The sequence below is a fragment of the Lepidochelys kempii genome, chromosome 6, assembly GCF_965140265.1.
Source record: "Lepidochelys kempii isolate rLepKem1 chromosome 6, rLepKem1.hap2, whole genome shotgun sequence".
Classification (NCBI taxonomy): Eukaryota; Metazoa; Chordata; order Testudines; family Cheloniidae; genus Lepidochelys; species Lepidochelys kempii.
The window spans coordinates 88,544,221-88,565,996 of NC_133261.1; the positions used below are offsets into that span (position 1 = coordinate 88,544,221).

Consider the following 21,776-nt stretch of genomic DNA (forward strand, 5'->3'; position numbering starts at 1 on the left):
TATGCCTCTAATCAACAAAAGTGGCCAAACAGAAGTTATTTGCTGATGATCTGTCTCTAGAGAACAAATCATTTATCGGCAAGGTTAAGTGATCCACTGTTATTGTTAAGATATTGTGGGTTTTTTTGTTTATCAAATATAGAACCAAGGCAATATGTGGCTCTCACATTCTTCCTGTATTTCATCCTGTTACAAAAACAGTAAGGTGTTTTCATTTCTATCTATTTGTAAATATAAGCTTTGGACAGCATCTGTGTTTTCATTCCACAGTACATTTCTGCTACTTTTTTTATGTTAAAAAGTGACTTTCTAGGTCGTTTCTGTTTCTTGCTTGGTGTTGGCAAGCACCTCAGGTGACTGAGGTTGAGACAGTTCTTTTGGCATGTTTTGTGCATACAATGGAGGCTTCAACATCTTAAGAAAGACATTTTGTTTCTTCAGCAGAGGACTCAAAGGCAATCGACCAAATAACTCTCCCAGGTCATACCCATCTTCCAGAGTCATGACACAACCACACATGTGCCAAGTGTACAAAACAGAAGCAGGTGGAAAATAGCTGAACAAAACCAAGAACTGTAGAGGAAAGTGATTTAAAAGTTTAATGTGAAACTTGTGAAACTTAAAAGAATCAATTTAAGTTAACAAAACCACTGTGAAACAAAACTGTACTGTCATTGTTGGCTTCCCTGTGTTCAGCAATTTCAGCCCCAACATTATGTTGTAACTTTTTGAAAAGAAAAAGCTGTCTTAAACTTTCTGCTTTATTGAATGTAAAAATGGCTCCCGATAAAGTTTACATTGTTGTACATAAACGTGTTTCACTCGTAGGTATACTGGTGGTGGTCCGACAAATACAAATTTATTTAATGTTAAACTCCCTTTTGGCGTTTCTGTATCTACTGGCAAGCATTCTGTCCCAATGATTTTGCTTTAAATTTTTCTACTTGACACTAACCCCCCAAAAGCTAATATTTTGGTCTTTTCAAACTTACCTGTTTTCCAAGGGCAATAATAAAGTTCTGAATATTACTCCAATAAGTCTTCCACATGCTTCCAGACATGTGTGGAACACATGCATGAAAGAAAAAGATTTGAAAATTGGTGTGACATTTCATATCCTTAATAGAATATTAATATATTGTGTACTTTTAGAATTCTTTTGTGCAATAACTTAAAAGAACATCACTAGATATAGACTTTAAAAGACTGCATTAATTACATCATCTTGATTTCTTCTTAGATATATTAAACATTGCTTCAATGGCATGATAAAATCCAGTACCTACTATGGGAATTTCATGCTTTTATTTATAACTCAAATGGCCATAGGCAGATTTCCATGGCACTGTAAAGGAAATAATGAGTAAATAGCTACATATGCCATATGATCAGCAATCCTACACAGAGGTACATACTCTGAGTAGTTCATTAACGTCAATGGGATTGTTCACAGTGTGTAGGTCTTTGCAGGATCGGGGACTAACAAGCAGCTTGAAACTTTGTGGAAAGCTTTCAGAAAAACATATTTCCACAGTAACCATTTGTAATTTCATAAACAGAATGAGGACTACAGATTAGGAATAATCAGCATGGCAGATGGACTCTAAGGGCTGTAGTTAGCTTTGATCTTTGCATAAAAAGACAGTTGAATCATCAGGACTTCTACACACAGAACACAGATATAACCTGGCCCTAAAGAAACAAAGATCCTGGAATTCAGCAAAACATCCACTGATTTAGGCCCCAATTCAGCAAAGGACTTCAGCAGTTGTTTAACTTTAACAATGTGCTTAAATCCATCTCTATTCAGAAAAGCATTTGAACATGCACTTAATTTTAAGCACATGCTTAAGCCCACTAAAGGCAATGGGATTTAAGCATATTCTTAAGTGCTTTGTTGAATTGGGAGGGCTTGATTCTGCTCTCATTTGTACCATTTTTACATTGGTAAAACTCTAGTGACTTCAATGGAGTTATTCCATATTTATGCCATTGTAGCTCAGGTCAGAATCTCGCTCAGAGATCCTTAATTCCATGCTAAAGATAATGGTGTCTTAATTCCAGGCAAATTCCCTATTAAAAAAGTAAAAGGGAGAAGAAAAAAATTGGGGAAAATGATTAATAAAAGATTTTCTTGGCAACATGTCATATTTTCCAAGTTTTTTAACTTTTAAACTAATTCTTAGACAAGATACTATAAACATTGAATTAAGAAGCCCATCTGTAATCAGCAACATACTAACACAAACAAGGCACAAGAAATGAAGACAAAAAGAGGAAAAGCCTTCCTGAACTACAGATTTTCCATCCCAAAGCATTAACAGGTCTGTGATAAAAATGCCCCTGTTTCAAAAGGCTGATTCCCTTTCTTTTCTGATCCATAGAGTCCAAGATGGTGTCCCAGTTGAAATAAGAGACTGCTTTCCTGTGACTCTCATGAGGCATGAGTGTGTCTTTAAATGATACTTAAAGGGTCAGATCCTCAGCTGGTCTAAGCTCTGTTGACTTCAGTTGAGGATATGGCCCAAAGTAATTATTCCATGTGTGGAAATGCAACTTTAATGCAAAGTTTTTTCCTGTATCTGCATTCCTTTGTTCAGGGCCAGATCTCGGTACATTTACTCACTCTGAATAATACCTTAATCTGTGAGTGGGAAGTCAGTAGGACTATGTGTGGAGTAAGGTGCTACTCAAGGTGAGTAAAGGTATCTGATGTTAATCCTTATTGAGCTGTTTATAATTGCTTCTTGGGGTAGTAGGGAGGTTAACATTGTTTTTTGATGTAAAATTACCATGCAGAATTTTCCTTTATCCAAGGACTTTTCGTACAGAATATACATATTGGTTAAACTGAAAGACTGTACATATTAGCTTAATGACCTAACACCTTTAAATCACTTTTAAAGACTAAATCCCCATTTTTATTTTAATGATAAATGGGTCAAAGTCTGTTCTCAGTTGCACAGATGTAAATCTGGAGTAATCCAAGTGGAGTTAATTTGGATTTACACCAGCATAAATGAGAGCAGAATTTAGTCCTCTAACAGTCAACATTTCCCACACTGTGCACATGAAGGGCCCAATCCTGAATTCTCAGAGTACCCAAATCTTTCAAAAGAGAAGCCTGGTGGAGCACCAGGAATAGTGAATAGTGTGGGCTTGAAGAGGTTAAAAAGACACATTTAAAAAAAAATGATTCCACGTTTTCTGCTAATGGTCCTCGTTTTACCAAATGATCAGGCTGAACTATAATTAAAAACTAATAGATCATGTTGAAAAATATGTACAACAGAAGGCTGTGTATGTATATACTGAATGTTAAAAGCCTTTTATTTTTATATTTTGAATGCTCTAAATTAATAAAAGAATAATTATAATGTATTTGGTTTTTCTTTTTTCAAAATGTTCCAAGCACTATCTCTTACACTGCGTAAGGGCTGATAATAAAATGATCAAATGAGGAATACTTGCCTAGGAATTGTAATAAAATTAAAAAAGGACCATATCTCATTTTGTTGGCTTTAGCCACTGAAGTAACACAGCTTTGAGATGTCAGTATGGTCAAATCCAGACAAAAGAGACATTTTCTGTGTGCATGTCAGTACAAGAATGCTTGAAAATGCTGAGAATGCATTTCTATTCTAACCTTTTTCCGTTTATAATGCATTTAAAAAAAAAAACATTGCAGATGCCAGACTTCACACCTGAGTTGTCCTTAAAAAAATAATCTGCAAAGATATTCTTCTAGGATTGCTGAAGAGAAAGTTTTGCAATTATCTAGAAGGAAGAACATCTAATATTAGCCAGTACAAATAATGTGTACAGTGATAACATAAATGTTTCCAGCCATTTAAAAATATATAGACAATAGTCAGCAAAACAGGACTAGATAAAGGTAATTGTTTATTGTGAACGAAATACAGCCCTTCTAGTATTTAAGAAGACAGCACTTGAACATCAACAGAGAGGTGATACACTACGTGAAGTTAGACTTTGTCTTCAATAAGCATGACAGAAATGTAGTATATCCTATTTCAAATAGCAATTGAAAATAGAAAAAAGTAGGAAAATATATTTGAAATATGAGCTAATTTATACTGAATATCTGGGAAAGCAAACATATTTAATTTCATAACAAAATTCAGTATTTGTTTTTCAGAAAGGCTTATGGTTATTGAATTAAGACTGCATATGGGATATCAGTATAGGACACTGTTTCTTAACCACAAGGGGGTCACGATAGGCAGTCAGGGTGGTCGTGAGGTGTTGAAACATTTATTACAATCTAAAGAAAAGAAAATCTTGATCCCCACTCCTCACCCACCTTTACCCTTCAAGGTCAAGTATTCTCTGTCAACTTCTTGAAACATATACACACACATATACACTGAAATGAATTATATAGGCTTACTGATATATTTTTTATTCTCACATTTACAGCAAATGAAAGGGTGTTCATGATCATTATTTCTCTTGTATCTTTTAATTTGATTTTTTTAAATCTGGAAATAAAAACACTTAGGGTGAAATGTTGGCCCCCCACTGACATCAATGGGAATTTTGTCTTGACTTCAGTGGGGCTAGGATCTCCCCTCTGAACATTTCTGTGAAATTTTCAGATGATTACTGTTGGGCAGGAGTCAATGGGACTACTCATGTGAATAACTGCTCACAATGTGAGTTCACAATCTGGCCTTATATGTCCAAAATGAATTAAATTACCTGTTTGTTTGTTTATTGTCTACTTCACTGACTTCTTTGGTTGTTGTACAATTTTATGTGAGGACAGAATTTAGGTAAATTGAATTATGCTCATCATCTTTCTATGACCTGTTTGAAGTAAGGATAATATTCAATGTATAACTGAGACTATGCAGAATGTTTGACAGTAGGTATTATTTGAGGTATGGGGGCAATCCATCCATCCTTTTCCAAGCATCACTCCCATACTGTGTTAGAACTGCATGATTGGACCCAGGATTTACTTCAGATTTGCAAAGTATGGGCCAGGTCCTCAACTTTAAAGTCAATGGAGCCATGACAATTTATACCAGTGTAGGATTTGGCCCAACATGATTAATGCACTTCTCCTGCTGAGTTCACCTATCAAGAAACTTAACCTGACATTTTAACAATCACTAGTTAAAAAATGGATGCATTTACTAAATGACATAATTTACTGCCCATTACATTTGGTTTGTTCTAGAGAAATTAACTTGTTCCTGTGTTACCTTTATATTTTTTCTTGATCACTGGGGCCCTGATTCAGCAAAGCAAATAAGCACATCAGTGCTTAAAGCTAAGCCTGTGCCAATGTGCTCTGCTGGATCAAGGCCATAGGGCCCAATCTTCCAAAGTGATCAGTGCCTTCAACTCTCATTCATATCAAAGAGAACTGTAGCATGAGTTCCTCTTATATTTTGCTTTATCTATGTCCTTTATATCATAACGTGAAATTTATCAGGTATACAATTTCAAACAGTACATTGTTTTAGAAGCAGTACTTCTGATCACCAGTTCTCCTGAAGCCATGCATAAGCATATTCATAAACCAGAAGCATCACTGCACCACCTAGAAAAGAGGACATTATCTTAAGTATCAAATTAGATCCCTTCGATATTTTGCAGGACATATATAGTGTCATTTCTCCTGAACTGAAATTATAAATTGAAATATAATGAAACTGCATTAGCAAAAACTCTCTGGATTCTACCCAATCACCAGTTCTTAAACTATACAAAATTTACCTAACACTGGAACACAAAGTCAATGTGAAAAGCTTGTAAATTAAACCAAGAGCACCCTTACTTTTAAATGTAATTTTCTTACATATTTTTCATACTTTGTTCTAAAAATTTTCAGCAGATGTTTATTTTATTTTTTTAGCTATGGTACAGACAAAACTCTTGATCTGCAAAAATATATATATATATATATATAGGGAGAGAGAGAGAGAGAGAGAAAGAGAGAGAAAGATTTGGACATGAAAAGAATTGAATGAAAAGACACAAATTCTTCACCAGAATTGTGAAAATCCTTGCAAGTAAGATTTGAAAAGGCTTATCAAATGTTTTGTTTGACATTTGGGTTGGATGGTTTAACAGGACCTGTTGTTTGAAAATCATGGTACTGGTATTGAATCTAGTCTTCCCATGGTTCTATCTCATGAATCCACAGGCAAAATGTGGGGTTGATGGATTGATATTGGTAGAATCAAAAGTGTGACTAAGCCCCAGTGCTAATGCAATGAGGGAACTCTGACCGGAGAGAAACAAGCATGACATTCTAAGACTGGGCTATAATTATTATGCAAGTTAAATAAATAGACCCGACACAGTTTCTAACAAGGGGGATTTTCAGAAGGCCTCTGCGTAGCCTCTGAAGAGGCCTATACATTGGGGAAATTATGAAAGATAATTGAAAGATTCTACCCAATACAAGTAAATGTAGCACAACCTCGACTGTAATAACCGAGTAGGGCCCAAAGCTTTTCTTTTTTCCCTAATTTTGCCTGTTGGATCAGATAGCTTAATTAGAATGCAGCATCTCTGAAAAGCCAAATAAAAACATCTTCTACTGAACTGAGTTGACCTTTCTGTTCCCATGGGATAGGCTCAGACAATCAGAGACATAGAAATGCCATGTGACTTGTCGCATGTGACTTAGTCCAGCAAACCATGCTCAGACTTGAAATACACTACAAATAGCAGCCTAATAAAGTTCACAGATAGCCAGACCGGGGAGCGGGGCGGGAGGAGGAGGAGGAGGAGGAGGAGAATTGCAAAAAGGCTTTCACAGACAGTTTGGCAAAGCCATACTAATTTGCAGTCACAAAAAGAACAGGAGTACTTGTGGCACCTTAGAGACAAATTTATTAGAGCATAAGCTTTTGTGGGCTACAGCCCACTTCATCAGATGCATAGAATGGAACATATAGTAAGATGATATGTATATATACATACAGAGAAGGTGGAAGTTGCCATACAAACTGTAAGAGGCTAATTAATTAAGATGAGCTATTATCAGCAGGGGAAAAAAACTTCTGTAGTGATAATAGCTCATCTTAATTAATTAGCCTCTCACAGTTTGTATGGCAACTTCCACCTTCTCTGTATGTGTGTGTATATATATATATATATCATCTTACTAAATGTTCCATTCTATGCATCTGATGAAGTGGGCTGTAGCCCTCTAATAAATTTGTTAGTCTCTAAGGTGCCACAAGTGCTCCTGTTCTTTTTGCAGATACCGATTAACACGGCTGCCACTCTGAAAACTGTCATGTGCAGACATAGTTTGAACTCACGCCAGGGCTGATTTCAAGTACTTAGAGAGTGTGAGTTTTTCGTACAGCTCTCTTACACAAACTATTTATGTTGTAGACAGATGGACTTACCTTTTCAGCCACAATTAAAATTGCTTTCTTATTTCATTCAGACAGCAAAACCTATATATTAGTCAATGGGACTATTCATGGGCTTAAAGTTAAGCACATGCTCAATTGCTTTGCTGGATCTGGGGCAGAGTGGTAGCACCTTCTGGAATCAAGTTCTTCATTATAAACTTAGCTACGCTGGCTGGAACAAGGAAAGCGGGGATCTTCCTCCTCCCTGCCCATTGTGGGGGCATTAGGCAGGAGAATGCTGTGTGCTCCCTGGATTGTATCTGGATTCCCTGTGCCCCACCTTTCTATGAAACTGCACAAAGGCCAGGCACAGTCTAGCTCCTGGCTGGAGAAAATCATTTACAGGAACACGCAAGCATTTACAGGAAAATCTCATACATTTTTTATAATGAAAAACACGAAACGTAGGCAGAACAGATACTGTTAACAGACACAGTTACCTATTGGCTTTTAAATCTGTGTAACCTTGCCTATTAAACCACCTACTCCAACTGGAAACACTTGTTTACATGGGAATAAGATCCTGGTCTATTTGCGGTACCTGCACTCTCAGCCAGGCGTGCCCGCTTGGAATGGCAAAACTCGAAAGGCCCCAGATCTGTTCAAACTTACACTCTGTTTCCCATCATCCCTTACAGGCACTGGAAGCAGAAAATAACTAGAGTTCAGTGCACTTTGGCTCTGCCTCTACATGTCTCTGATTCACCCCCATGCTAGGCTGGTGTAGAGCCCTTATGCCCGTACTGACCTGGCCAGGGAGGCTCCCTGCAGAAAGGGTGTTCTCAGGGAGCCACTTACGCCAACTTTATGGCGCCTTTACACTATCAAAGAACATGAAGTAGCCTTAATGTAACAGAATCAGGCCCAAGGGGTGAGGGACTGACACTAACTGTTTCTATAAGCATATCCTTCAAGGGTCTTCAAAAGTGTGCCTGAAAAATATGTGGACACATCCATTCGCACATACAACCGAACCTCCTTGTGCTTCATGATTTGTTCACTGATCAGGCATCTGCAGGCACCTAAGGTCATTGGGTGCACAGTATTCCAATTTAGACATGCAAATATGCTTTTTTGAGGGCAAATTTAGCACAACAAATCCAATTTTTTTAAACAAAAATAATGTAAATATTAAGGGCCAGATTTATGTACAGTATTTCATTTGTTTTATTGTTATTTATTGAGTCTTAAATTTAAATGGAAACAAGACACAGAAACAAAGAATAAAGAAGAGACAAAAATAATGGAGGCAAAATTACCTGGGCCAAGCCTCATGATCTTGGGAACCAACCCTTTGTACAAAGCCAGGAACCTGTAGCAGAAAGAACAAAAGTTTCAAACAATATTATTTTTCTACAAACAGAATGGAATTTTATCTTATGTTTGCTGAGATACTGGCATAGCACTTACATGCAATTATTTGGAATGACACATGTCCAATACCAGACAGTATCTGGATTTTAACATTTTGCAGAGGTAGATCAGACAAAGAGAAAAAGTTAATCAATGTTCAGTACAAAAGCTATGCTGTGATCCCTCCAATCAGAATCATGACTTTAATCAGTGAGATGCTTTTTACTTTCAAGACAAGTCTGTTAACAACAGCTGCATTACATGGATAAAATGACTGCTATAATTGAATATCAAAGCCACAACTCATTGCTCACTTGAGAAATATTTAAAAAGTTGGAGAAACTTATTGCCAAAAGGTTCTGTCCTCCATTCACTCATTTCATCAATCATTCTCAATGTATAACTGTATTCAGAAATTGCAAGTAGAGATTTTAACTGTGAAATGTTCTGTTGCTCTACTGATATTTTGCATTTGCAAAGCAAAGAGTCAGTTTTATCATTACCAAGCAAAAAATGCTGTGCTTGAAATGTAGTAGGCATGTATTTGTGGGTCATAAATTTCAACAACATAACAGTAGTTTTGCAAATATTAAAAAAGAAAAACCCTATAGCTGAAATAGGAAGAGGTTTCTTCTTACATTTAAAATACATCTCTAAAATGTTACATTGCACTCTCTCAACACATAAGTGCAAGGTAGCTTCATGTTCCTCATCAAATCTGACATATTACAACATAGCTTTATGGACCCATTTGAACTAAAACAGAGGCCTGGACATTTTAGTAAAATAAGAATGTTTTACCCTTCTTCCTTATAGACTGTTGCCATAGTTTTAAAACAGGTTCTATACTTGATCTCGCCAGGCTCTGGCTGTGGCCCTTGAATCCTACTTTTTGCAACATCAAAAGGGATATTAACCATTGAGGCTATTGTCCCTGAGACTAGCCCAATTCCAAATTTTCTCAAGAACTCCAAAGTTGGCTCCTAAAAAGAAAGAATGAATGAATGAAAAAGGAAACGGAAGCACCTAAATAGGTTAAACACTACAAAGTAATATGCATTTAATCAGAAAACTTGCACAACACGACACACTCATGTTATTCTAGCGGAACACATTAGGATTTCCTAGGCTGGAACTTGTTTTCTTGACAATCCTATTGGCTATGTTTTTACACATGGTCTAAATTGCTGAAGTACACATTTCCTCACACAGGATTTATAAACACAGTTCATAAAGAAAGACTGGTATGGCATATGGGGATGATTTGTATAATTGGGCTTCACAATGTACTTAGTATTACTGTATCAAAACAGGAGAAATCCAAGCACTCTATTAGCTAATTGGCCAGAATATTTTACAAATGACAGCAACTTCCACCATGAAGCCTACTAAAATGCTCATTTGTGTGTTGGACCCCCAAATGTTAAATTAAATAAAGGCTAATCTCAGTCTGCTGCCATTCCCCTCCAGGTTTTTTACATTTATTTTCAAGTGTAGCTGATCCACTGTACTGAGAAGTGCTAGCTTCCTGTTATTAACAATCCAACTTGGTGCAACAGCAAAACAGCCTTCAACATTCTGTGCATTATAAACAGTAGTAACTCACTAAACTAATTGGCTGAAGAATTTACAACTCATTGTTTCTAAACCCTACTATTCTTTCATGATAAAAGATAGAAACAGATTATAAAGCAGACCTTAAAACATTTTGTTCCCTCTCTGTTTGAGTCTAGATGATCCAATTGTGCTTTACTGGATTCCCTTAGAAAATCTTTCTACCTTGGCATTCTCTATGACATCAAAGTACTCAGTTTATTTGGGAGTCAAATTTTCTTTAACAAAGTCTAATCCCATTTCTGTGAACAGTGTTCATCACAGTGAACTCTGTCATAATGAATTTTCTAGGCTGTCCGCATAACTTTTTATGCCCCTGTTCTTCCATTCTACACCAACAGAGCAAAAATCCTTTTATATCATACCATGCACTGCATTCATGTTTTGCAAGAAGGCACTCAACACACAGCAAATCAATAGTAAAACAATATAGGATGATGCAATGTCATACATTCAGCTTAATATTAAAAATGTAATAATAATAAAATAAGAAGAAGAACAACAACGTTTCTTTTAAAGGTGTTGTTTGAGCCATACACATTCCTGAGGAAAAGAATTCTAAAAAGGAGGTACATAGTGACCTTACATTTGTTACTGAACATAGGAACAGTCAATAGGTTTTCCTTTGCAGATTTGCAGCTAGGAAAATTAGTTAAAACTTCATAATATAAATTGGACTTCCACGTGTTGTAAGTTTAAAGAGAGGCTTTTAAATCAACACAGTGCTTATATTTAGTTACAGAAAAAGTAACTCCATAATTTCACAATAGAGGGCATTTACTTGGATAATCCTTTTTAAACTAAAAGTAAAACAGCTTTTGTTATAATTAAACATTACACAAAGTTCTTGCCAGAATGCTAAGCAGCAAATTATTGTCAAGACTATCTGTACAAATCCAAGCTGTGTGCATGCAATTACAATTAAGGCGGGGGGAACCCTGCAACATTTCAGGTTTTACAAAACTTCTAAAACCAACTGTAGCCAGGAGGCGACAAGTGGCACATTTGTATTCAGGGCTGTAAAACAGTCTGAAACCCCCTTTGGGGAGGTAAGCTCTTTGGGGCAGGTACAGTACAGTACAGTACAGTTTGCATGACACCTAGCACAGTGGATTGCTATTCTAGGTGCTACTGTAATACAAATGTTAAGCAATAATAATTATATATTAAATGTTGAACCTGGGGCCAACTGCATTTGTGCTGTGTCCTGGCAGGTCAGCTCTTTTTGAAATGTTGAGCGTTCTCATGTGTATTGGGGTGTTTTGAATTTCAGGGTTATATGCTTTGGGATTAATAGTACCACAGATGCCATGATGCACCAGAGTGTAAAAGCAATGCAAATCTAATCAAAATATGACACTTTTATTTCAGAATAAGAGAACTCCTTGACTGAGATGATCCCAACTATTGAGGGAGACATCTAATTCAAAATGCAGCACTTCTGGATGTACCAATGGAATAACTGAAAAATCATATTAGACTATATTTGCCTGTCTTACCTCGAATACTAAATGTCACATGTATAATGGTGTTCAGAAACCAGTGTGGGAACCTGAACAACATGGGCATTCAAGAGTACTGCATTCAGAGACTCTGATTCTGCATCAAGCTGACTACTTGTGGAGAAAGGTCCTACTCAGTGTGGATAAAGATGACAGAATCTGTGCCAAAGAATCTTTAATTATAATCAAATCCTGTTTCTAGGCAAAGGACATGGACCTTACTGTAACTGTGGGAAGTGTTATTTTGTTATTACTTGTCTAATTGCAGCCAATATTTTTAAAATTGTCACTGATTTTGTGATTCAATTTTAGGGTGTTCCTCTTGAGACCCCTTGCTGATTTTCTGAGTGCTGAGGATGAACAGCTTAGAATAAATAATACTTTGCATTTACATAGTACCTTATATGCAAGGATGTCAACATGCTTTCCAAGCTTTAATTAATAATTTTTAACCCCTCTGGATTAAACTGTAGAAGAATGGTCTTCTGCTGTAAAGAACTATGTACAATTATGACAATATACATGATGAATAAATAGTAAGAATAAATTAGTATTACAGCCTGGTCTTTTCAAAGGAACCTAAAGGAATAATACACCAAACCCACTGATTTTCAATGGGATTCGGGCATCTAAGTCTCTTAGACTTCTTTGAAAATTCTAGTCATAATACTCAAGAGTTAAGTAAGACACAAAAGTGTTAAGTGATTTGAAATAAGTCATAAGAAATAAATACATAAACTAAATAAATTTGCCCCAGGTCACGGAGTGGGTCAGTGGAGAATCCAGGAATAGAATGTAGAGGCCAGACTCCTTCATTCTCTGCTCTATACATAGGACTACACTCCCTCTCTCTCTATATTTACGACTTGGTGCTATGACTCTACTAGGGATCAGGATAGGTCCATCAAATTAATTTTCACTCATGATCTGATCAGGATTTGAATCAAAGTTTCTAGAGCTGCAATATCAGTACACTGACCTTGCACCATCTAATCACCGTTGCCTGACTTTGAAGGGAACAGCTGTAGCAGCATGTCAGATTGAACCCACTATTTAAGGGAATTATTGGTATAAAAGAAGGAAGTTTTCTGATTTTTTAAAATATGAATGGACGAGACCAAATTCTGCATTGGTGTACACACAAACATTTCTATTGAGTTCAGAGGGATTGCAGAGGTATAAATCAGTGCAGAATTGCTAAAACAACTCTTCAAAGTTTTAAACATGTACTATATGTTCCAAAATTCAACCAAGAAATGAACCAATTAGGTTGGGAAACATTTGACCAACTCTGAAAAAAAGTTTTTCTTTAGTCTCTCAGATCCCTACCTTGCCCACCTTACAACATCCTAAATAATAGGGAGGTAGCGTAATCTAGTGGAAAGAGCATTGCACCTGGGCAAGTCTCTGAATCTTGGTTCCCTTCACACCCTTTGTCTGTCTTGTGTATTTACACTGAAACCTCTTTGGGGTACAGGCTACTGTGTGTTTAGTCAGACCCTCTAGGAACTAGTGGAATATAATAATAGTAAGTGAAAGCACCATGGAAGAGACTTGGTAACACAAGGTCTCCTACAATGCTCACTATTGCACTTCTATTTGCAATGAATGCTCTTGCTACATTTGTGCCACTTCAGAACCCTTCTTTGAAAGTCTCATTGCTAAAGTTGCTCATTTAAATTCTCTAAAATGACCGTAAAAAAAACAAACTGTGAAAACAGATGCACAACAACCTTGGGGAATGAATGTACTGCAGATACAAAGCTGTTGTCACAATCCTCAGAGTAACATTTCCACTTGCTCCTGTGGTGGACAGCTGCAGCTTGCTGGCAATCCACTCAGCCCTGGTCTACACTAGGAGTTTAGGTCGAATTTAGCAGCGTTAAATCGATGTAACCCTGCACCCGTCCACATGATGAAGCCCTTTATTTCGACTTACAGGGCTCTTAAAATTGCTTTCCGTACTCCACCCCTGACAAGTGGATTAGCGCTTAAATTGGCCTTGCCGGGTCGAATTTGGGGTACTGTGGACACAATTCAACGGTATTGGCCTCCGGGAGCTATCCCAGAGTGCTCCATTGTGACCGCTCTGGGCAGCACTCTCAACTCAGATGCACTGGCCAGGTAGACAGGAAAAGAACCGCGAACTTTTGAATCTCATTTCCTGTTTGGCCAGCGTGGCAAGCTGCCGGTGACCATGCAGAGCTCATCAGCACAGGTGACCAGGATGGAGTCCCAGAATTGCAAAAGAGCTCCAGCATGGACTGAACGGGAGGTACGGGATCTGATCGCTGTATGGGGAGAGGAATCCGTGCTATCAGAACTCCGTTCCAGTTTTCGAAATGCCAAAACCTTTGTCAAAATCTCCCAGGGCATGAAGGACAGAGGCCATAACAGGGATCCGAAGCAGTGCCGCGTGAAACTTAAGGAGCTGAGGCAAGCCTACCAGAAAACCAGAGGGGCAAACGGCCACTCCGGGTCAGAGCCCCAAACATGCCACTTCTATGATGAGCTGCATGCCATTTTAGGGGGTTCAGCCACCACTACCCCAGCCGTGTTGTTTGACTCCTTCAATAGAGATGGAGGCAACACGGAAGCAGGTTTTGGGGATGAAGACGATGATGATGATGATGATGAGGTTGTAGATAGCTCACAGCAAGCAAGCGGAGAAACCAGTTTTCCCAACAGCCAGGAACTGGTTCTCACCCTGGACCTGGAGCCAGTACCCTCCGAACCCACCCAAGGCTGCCTCCTGGACCCGGCAGGTGGAGAAGGGACCTCCGGTGAGTGTACCTTTTAAAATACTATACATGGTTTAAAAGCAAGCATGTGAAAGGATTAATTTGCCCTGGCATTCGCAGCTCTCCTGGATGTACTCCCAAAGCCTTTGCAAAAGGTTTCTGGGGAGGGCAGCCTTATTGCGTCCTTCATGGTAGGACACTTTACCACTCCAGGCCAGTAACAGGTACTCGGGAATCATTGTACAACAAAGCATTGCAGTGTATGTTTGCTGGTGTTCAAACAACATCCGTTCTTTATCTCTCTGTGTTATCCTCAGGAGAGTGAGATATCATTCATGGTTTCCTGGTTGAAATAGGGTGCTTTTCTTCAGAGGACATTCAGAGGAGCCCATTCCTGCTGAGCTGTTTGCCTGCGGCTGAACAGAAATGTTCCCCGCTGTTAGCCACGGGGAGGGGGGAGGGTTGAGGGGGTAGCCACGCAGTGGGGGGAGGCAAAATGTGACCTTGTAACGAAAGCACATGTGCTATGTATGTAATGTTAACAGCAAGGTTTACCCTGAAAGAGTGTAGCCACTGTTTTATAAAATGTGTCTTTTAAAATACCGCTGTCCCTTTTTTTTTCTCCACCAGCTGCATGTGTTTCAATGATCACAGGATCTTCTCCTTCCCAGAGGCTAGTGAAGCTTAGAAAGAAAAAAAAACGCACTCGTGATGAAATGTTCTCTGAGCTCATGCTGTCCTCACACACTTTTGACAGAGCACAAACAAATGCGTGGAGGCAGACAATGTCAGAGTGCAGGAAAACACAAAATGCCCGGGAGGAGAGGTGGCGGGCTGAAGAGAGTAAGTGGCAGGCTGAAGAGAGGGCTGAAGCTCAAATGTGGCGGCAGCGTGATGAGAGGAGGCAGGATTCAATGCTGAGGCTGCTGCAGGACCAAACCAGTATGCTCCAGTTTATGGCTGAGCTGCAGCAAAGGCAGCTGGAGCACAGACTGCCACTACAGCCCCTGTGTAACCAACTGCCCTCTTCCCCAAGTTCCATAGCCTCCACACCCAGACGCCCAAGAACGCGGTGGGGGGGCCACCAGCCAACCAGCCACTCTGCCACAGAGGATTGCCCAAAAAAAAGAAGGCTGGCATTCAATAAATTTTAAAGTTGTAAACTTTTAAAGTGCTGTGTGGCATTTTCCTTCCCTCCTCCACCACCTCTCCTGGGCTACCTTGGTAGTCATCCCCCTATTTGTGTGATGAATGAATAACGAATGCATGAATGTGAAGCAACAATGACTTTATTGCCTCTGAAAGCTGTGATCAAAGGGAGGAGGGGAGGGTGGTTAGCTTGCAGGGAAGTAGAGTGAACCAAGGGGCAGGGGGGTTTCATCAAGGAGAAACAAACAGAACTTTCACACCGTAGCCTGGCCAGTCATGAAACTGGTTTTCAAAGCTTCTCTGATGCGCACCACACCCTCCTGTGCTCTTCTAACTGCCCTGGTGTCTGGCTGCGCGTAACCAGCAGCCAGACGATTTGCCTCAACCTCCCACCCCGCCATAAACGTCTCCCCCTTACTCTCACAGATATTGTGGAGCACACAGCAAGCAGTAATAACAGTGGGAATATTGGTTTCGCTGAGGTCTAAGCGAGTCAGTAAACTGCGCCAGCGTGCCTTTAAACGTCCAAATGCACATTCTACCACCATTCTGCACTTGCTCAGCCTGTAGTTGAACAGCTCCTGACTACTGTCCAGGCTGCCTGTGTACGGCTTCATGAGCCATGGCATTAAGGGGTAGGCTGGGTCCCCAAGGATAACTATAGGCATTTCAACGTCCCCAACCATTATTTTCTGGTCTGGGAATAAAGTCCCTTCCTGCAGCTTTTGAAACAGACCAGAGTTCCTGAAGATGCGAGTGTCAGATTTTTTAGATAAAGGTAACGCAGTGGATCTAATTTACTTAGATTTTAGTAAGGCGTTTGATACTGTGCCACATGGGGAATTATTAGTTAAATTGGATAAGATGAGCATCAATAGGAAAATTGAAAGGTGGATAGGGAATTGGTTAAAGGGGAGACTACAACGGGTCCTACTGAAAGGTGAACTGTCAAGTTGGAGGGAGGTTACCAGTGGAGTTCCTCAAGGATCAGTTTTGGGACCAATCTTATTTAATCTTTTTATTACTGACCTGGGCACAAAAAGTGGGAGTGTGCTAATAAAGTTTGCAGATGATACAAAGCTGGGAGGTATTGCTAATTTAGAGAAGGACAGGGATACCCTACAGGAGGATCTGGATGACCTTGTAAACTGGAGTAATAGGAATAGGATGAAATTTAATAGTGAGAAGTGTAAGGTCATGCATTTAGGGATTAATAACAAGAATTTTAGTTATAAGCTAGGGACGCATCAACTAGAAGTAACGGAGGAGGAAAAGGACCTTGGAGTATTGGTTGATCATAGGATGACTATGAGCTGCCAATGTGATATGGCTGTGAAAAAAGCTAATGTCGTCTTGGGATGCATCAGGAGAGGTATTTCCAGTAGGGATAAGGAGGTTTTAGTACCGTTATATAAGGCACTGGTGAGACCTCACCTGGAATACTGTGTGCAGTTCTGGTCTCCCATGTTTAAGAAGGATGAATTCAAACTGGAACAGGTACAGAGAAGGGCTACTAGGATGATCCGAGGAATGGAAAACTTGTCTTATGAAAGGAGACTCAGGGAGCTTGGCTTGTTTAGCCTAACTAAAAGAAGGTTGAGGGGAGATATGATTGCTCTCTATAAATATATCAGAGGGATAAATACCAGAGAGGGAGAGGAATTATTTAAACTTAGTACCAATGTGGACACAAGAACAAATGGATATAAACTGGCCACTAGGAAATTTAGATTAGAAATTAGACGAAGGTTTCTAACCATCAGAGGAGTGAAGTTTTGGAATAGCCTTCCGAGGGAAGTAGTGGGGGCAAAAGATCTATCTTGCTTTAAGATTAAACTCGATAAGTTTATGGAGGAGATGGTATGATGGGATAACATGGTTTTGGTAATTAAATATTCATGGTAAATAGGCCCAATGGCCTGTGATGGGTTTTTAGATGGGGTAAGATCCAAGTTACCCGGGAAAGAATTTTCTGTAGTATCTGGCTGATGAATCTTGCCCATATGCTCAGGGTTTAGCTGATCACCATATTTGGGGTCGGGAAGGAATTTTCCTCCAGGGCAGATTGGAAGGCCCTGGAGGTTTTTCGCCTTCCTCTGTAGCATGGGGCACGGGTCACTTGCTGGAGGATTCTCTGCTCCTTGAGGTCTTCAAACTACAATTTGAGGACTTCAATAGCACAGATATAGGTGTGAGGTCTTTTTTAGGAGTGGTGGGTGAAATTCTGTGGCCTGCATTGTGCAGGAGGTCAGACTAGATGATCATAATGGTCCCTTCTGGCCTAAATATCTATGAATCTATGAGTCATGTACCTTTCCCGGCCATCCCACATTGATGTTGGTGAAACGTCCCTTGTGATCCACCAGAGCTTGCAGCACTATTGAAAAGTACCCCTTGCGGCTTATGTACTTGGTGGCTTGGTGCTCCGGTGCCAAGATAGGGATATGGGTTCCGTCTACGGCCCCACCACAGTTAGGGAATCCCATTGCAGCAAAGCCATCCACTTTGACCTGCACATTTCCCAGGGTCACTACCCTTGATAGCAGCAGATCTTTGATTGCGTGGGCTACTTGCATCACAGCAGCCCCAACAGTAGACTTGCCCACTCCAAATTGATTCCCAACTGACCAGTAGCTGTCTGGTGTTGCAAGCTTCCCCAGGGCTATCGCCACTCGCTTCTCAACTGTGAGGGCTGCTCTCATCTTGTTATTCATGCGCTTCAGGGCAGGGGAAAGCAAGTCACAAAGTTCTATGAAAGTGCCCTCACGCATGCGAAAGTTTCGCAGCCACTGGGAATCGTCCCAGACCTGCAACACTATGCGGTCCCACCAGTCTGTGCTTGTTTCCCGAGCCCAGAATCAGCGTTCCACAGCATGAACCTGCCCCATTAGCACCATGATGCATGCATTGGCAAGGCCCATGCTTTCAGAGAAATCTGTGTCCATGTCCTGATCACTCATGTGACCGCGCTGACGTCGCCTCCTCACCCGGTATCGCTTTGCCAGGTTCTGGTGCTGCATATACTGCTGGATAACGTGTGTGGTGTTTAATGTGCTCCTAATTGCCAAAGTGAGCTGAGCGGCCTCCATGCTTGCCTTGGTATGGCGTCCGCACAGAAAAAAGGCGCGGAATGATTGTCTGCCGTTGCTCTGACGGAGGGAGGGGCGACTGACGACATGGCTTACAGGGTTGGCTTCAGGGAGCTAAAATCAACAAAGGGGGTGGCTTTACATCAAGGAGTATTTCAGGCAGGACTTCACGGAGGGTTCCAATAAGAAATGGTGCACCTAAGTTATTGTTCTTATGGGAACAAGGAGGTTAGTCTGGCCTCTGATTGATACATGGCTAGATTTACCTCGCTGCACCTTCTCTGTGAGTGACTGCAGTGTGACCTAGAGGAATGAGTCCCCTAGACGGGGGAGGGGGAAGCAAATGAGTACAAAACAAAACTGGTCTATTTCTTGTTTTGATCCATTCCATCTATCTTTTACATCTTTGGCTGGCAGCAGACAGTGCAGAAGGACTGCATGCCATCCACATCTCATGGCTGCTCGGCAAAAGATGGTGCAATACGACTGCTAGCCATCCTCATCTCTTGCCTGCCCCGCAGAAGATGGTACAGTACGACTGCTAGCAATCCGTATCGCCTGCCTGCTCACCATAAGACGGTTCAATAGGACTGACTGCAGGACTAAAGAGAATGACCTGGTCAAGTCACTCCAAATTTAGTCCCTGCGCCCATGTCTGCCCAGGCGCTCCTGGCTGACGTGGCCAGGAGCACCTCGGACATGACGATGACAGCTACCAGTCATATTGCACCGTCTGCTGCCAGAAGGCAATGGGTTGCTGCTGCTGTGTAGCAATGCAGTACCACGTCTGCCAGCACCCAGGAGACATACAGTGACGGTCACCTGAACGGGCTCCATGCTTGCCATGGTATGGCGTCTGCACAGGTAACTCAGGAAAAAAGGCGCGAAACGATTGTCTGCCCTTGGTTTCACGGAGGGAGGGAGGGAACGGGGGCCTGACGATATGTACCCAGAACCACCCGCGACAATGTTTTAGCCCCATCAGGCATTGGGATCTCAACCCAGAATTCCAATGGGCAGCGGAGACTGCGGGAACTGTGGGATAGCTACCCACAGTGCAACGCTCTGGAAGTCAACGTTTGCCTCGGTACTGTGGAAGCACTCCGCCGAGTTAATGTACTTAATGCACTTAGAGCATTTTCTGTGGGGACACACACACTCCAATATATAAAACCGATTTCTAAAACACCGATTTCTATAAATTTGACCTTATTCCGTAGTGTAGACATACCCTCAGAGTGATTTGTTTTTCAGCCTTGGGAGTTTCTCACAGTGCAAATTCCCAGTGAAATACACAACTCCTTTCTTTTTAATCCAGATTTGGTATGAATTCAGTTTATTATTTATATTACTGTAGAGCCCTGGGAACCCTAGTCATGGACCAAGGACCCCATTGTGTTAGGTGCTGTACAAACACAGAGCAAAAAATTGTCCCTGCCAAAAAGTGCTTACAATCTAAGTATAAGATGAGACAAGAAATGAATACAGACAGACAGATGAGGTAGTACAAAGAAACAATACTGGTCAGCATGGGTAAGGCAGTGGTATCAATGCACCAGCAGCATGACCATTGTCAAGTTTTTTGTTGGAAGTAATGAAAAGGAAAAATAGAAGAAGGGAGCATAAAAAATATAAAAAGCAGGGGTGGGCAACCTCTTGCCCTCACAGCCATCAAAACCCTTTTGGTGCACTGCTCCCTGAGCCCATCAAAATCAATCTCTCCGAGTCCCCTCCACTAGAAAAAATGCCCTGGTTTTTCCACCTCGTCACCCTACATCCTATGTCCCTGTCTCTGCCCTCTGTCTCCAATGTCCTTGTGCAGCTGGTCAGAAAACAGAGACCACATTTTTTAAAAGGGTCTGGTTTGCATCCAATTTTTAGTTTGTCAAAATTTCTCTCTCCTCTATGCCCAGCTGTGCTTTGTCCTCTCCTTCCCCCATATGGCTGTGGGCCTGATTCTTCTGCTTTGCCATGCTCCTTGCCTAAGTAACTCTGTACTGAGACATCGGAACTGGAGTAACTGAGGCAGAAGCACTCACTAGCCAGACTCTCTTCCCTTTCAATATAGCATCTCCTGGTGGGGGGAAGACATGTTTGCAGACTTAAAGCAACCCAGGCTGCAGCTGTCACAGCTTGCAGGACGGTCGTGGACAAATGAGATGGTGGGTGACTATGTTTCAGGTACAACATTGTCTTAGTCCTGCTAATTCACATCACATGTGGGAATTTCAGGGTGGGCTGTAGCTCTGAGAAATACCATTCCTTTCCAGTCTCCTCCAGCATGCCTCATAATCATCCTCTGCCTCAGATTTTTTACAGCACTTTGCACCAACAAGAATTTCCCCCCCACATTGGGCTTCTCTGTTTCTTAAAATGTCCTGGGTAGCGTACAACTAAAAGAAAATTCTTCTGCTCTCATATTCTTGCATGACTTTTATTGTTTTTCAAATTTAGCACTCAGGTTTTGCTGCCTCTTCTTTGCGGGCTGAAACTGAAGCTCAACCTGAGCAAGACAGAGCTGATACTGGTGGGCAGAGGAAAGCATTCTGCAGAATGTGTGGCTCTGTTGATGGACGATACACACCCACAAATGATCAGTCCAGTCAACTGTCTAGGAATATTCTTGGATTCCTTGCTGGCACTGAGCTTTCACATAGCAGCATTCACAAGAATTGCTTACTATCTTCTTCTCTTGGCTAGGAGACTCCGTCCCATCCTGGAGGACAAAGACATGGCCTCTGTCATTCATCCCTTTGTCACCTCCCACTGGATTACAGAAAAGCAATGTATCTGGTCATAAAACCTTCAGCATTTAGAAAACGCCAACTAATATAGAATGCTGCAGAGTGTCTCCTCAGCAACACAGGCTCCTGTGAGTACATCAGACCTGTCCTCTGCTCTCTATACTGGCTGTCCACAGAA

General features: G+C 40.8%; 1 protein-coding gene across 20 annotated transcripts in view; it reads right to left on the reverse strand.

The window, feature by feature from the left end:
- Window positions 1-3,886: 3,886 nt before the first annotated feature.
- Window positions 3,887-21,776, reverse strand: part of SLC25A21 (solute carrier family 25 member 21) — a 396,583-nt gene continuing 378,693 nt past the window's right edge. For 18 of the 20 annotated variants that reach the window (XM_073349071.1, XM_073349072.1, XM_073349076.1 and 15 more), the window contains 3 exons: window positions 9,561-9,742; window positions 8,666-8,718; window positions 3,887-5,572 (listed from right to left, as the gene is read on the reverse strand). In XM_073349071.1, the coding sequence (XP_073205172.1) occupies window positions 5,511-5,572; window positions 8,666-8,718; window positions 9,561-9,742 (297 nt within the window). In that variant the 3' untranslated portion in view covers window positions 3,887-5,510. The remainder of the gene's footprint in view (window positions 5,573-8,665; window positions 8,719-9,560; window positions 9,743-21,776) is intronic. The other 2 variants (XM_073349087.1, XM_073349091.1) reach the window with 2 other exon arrangements.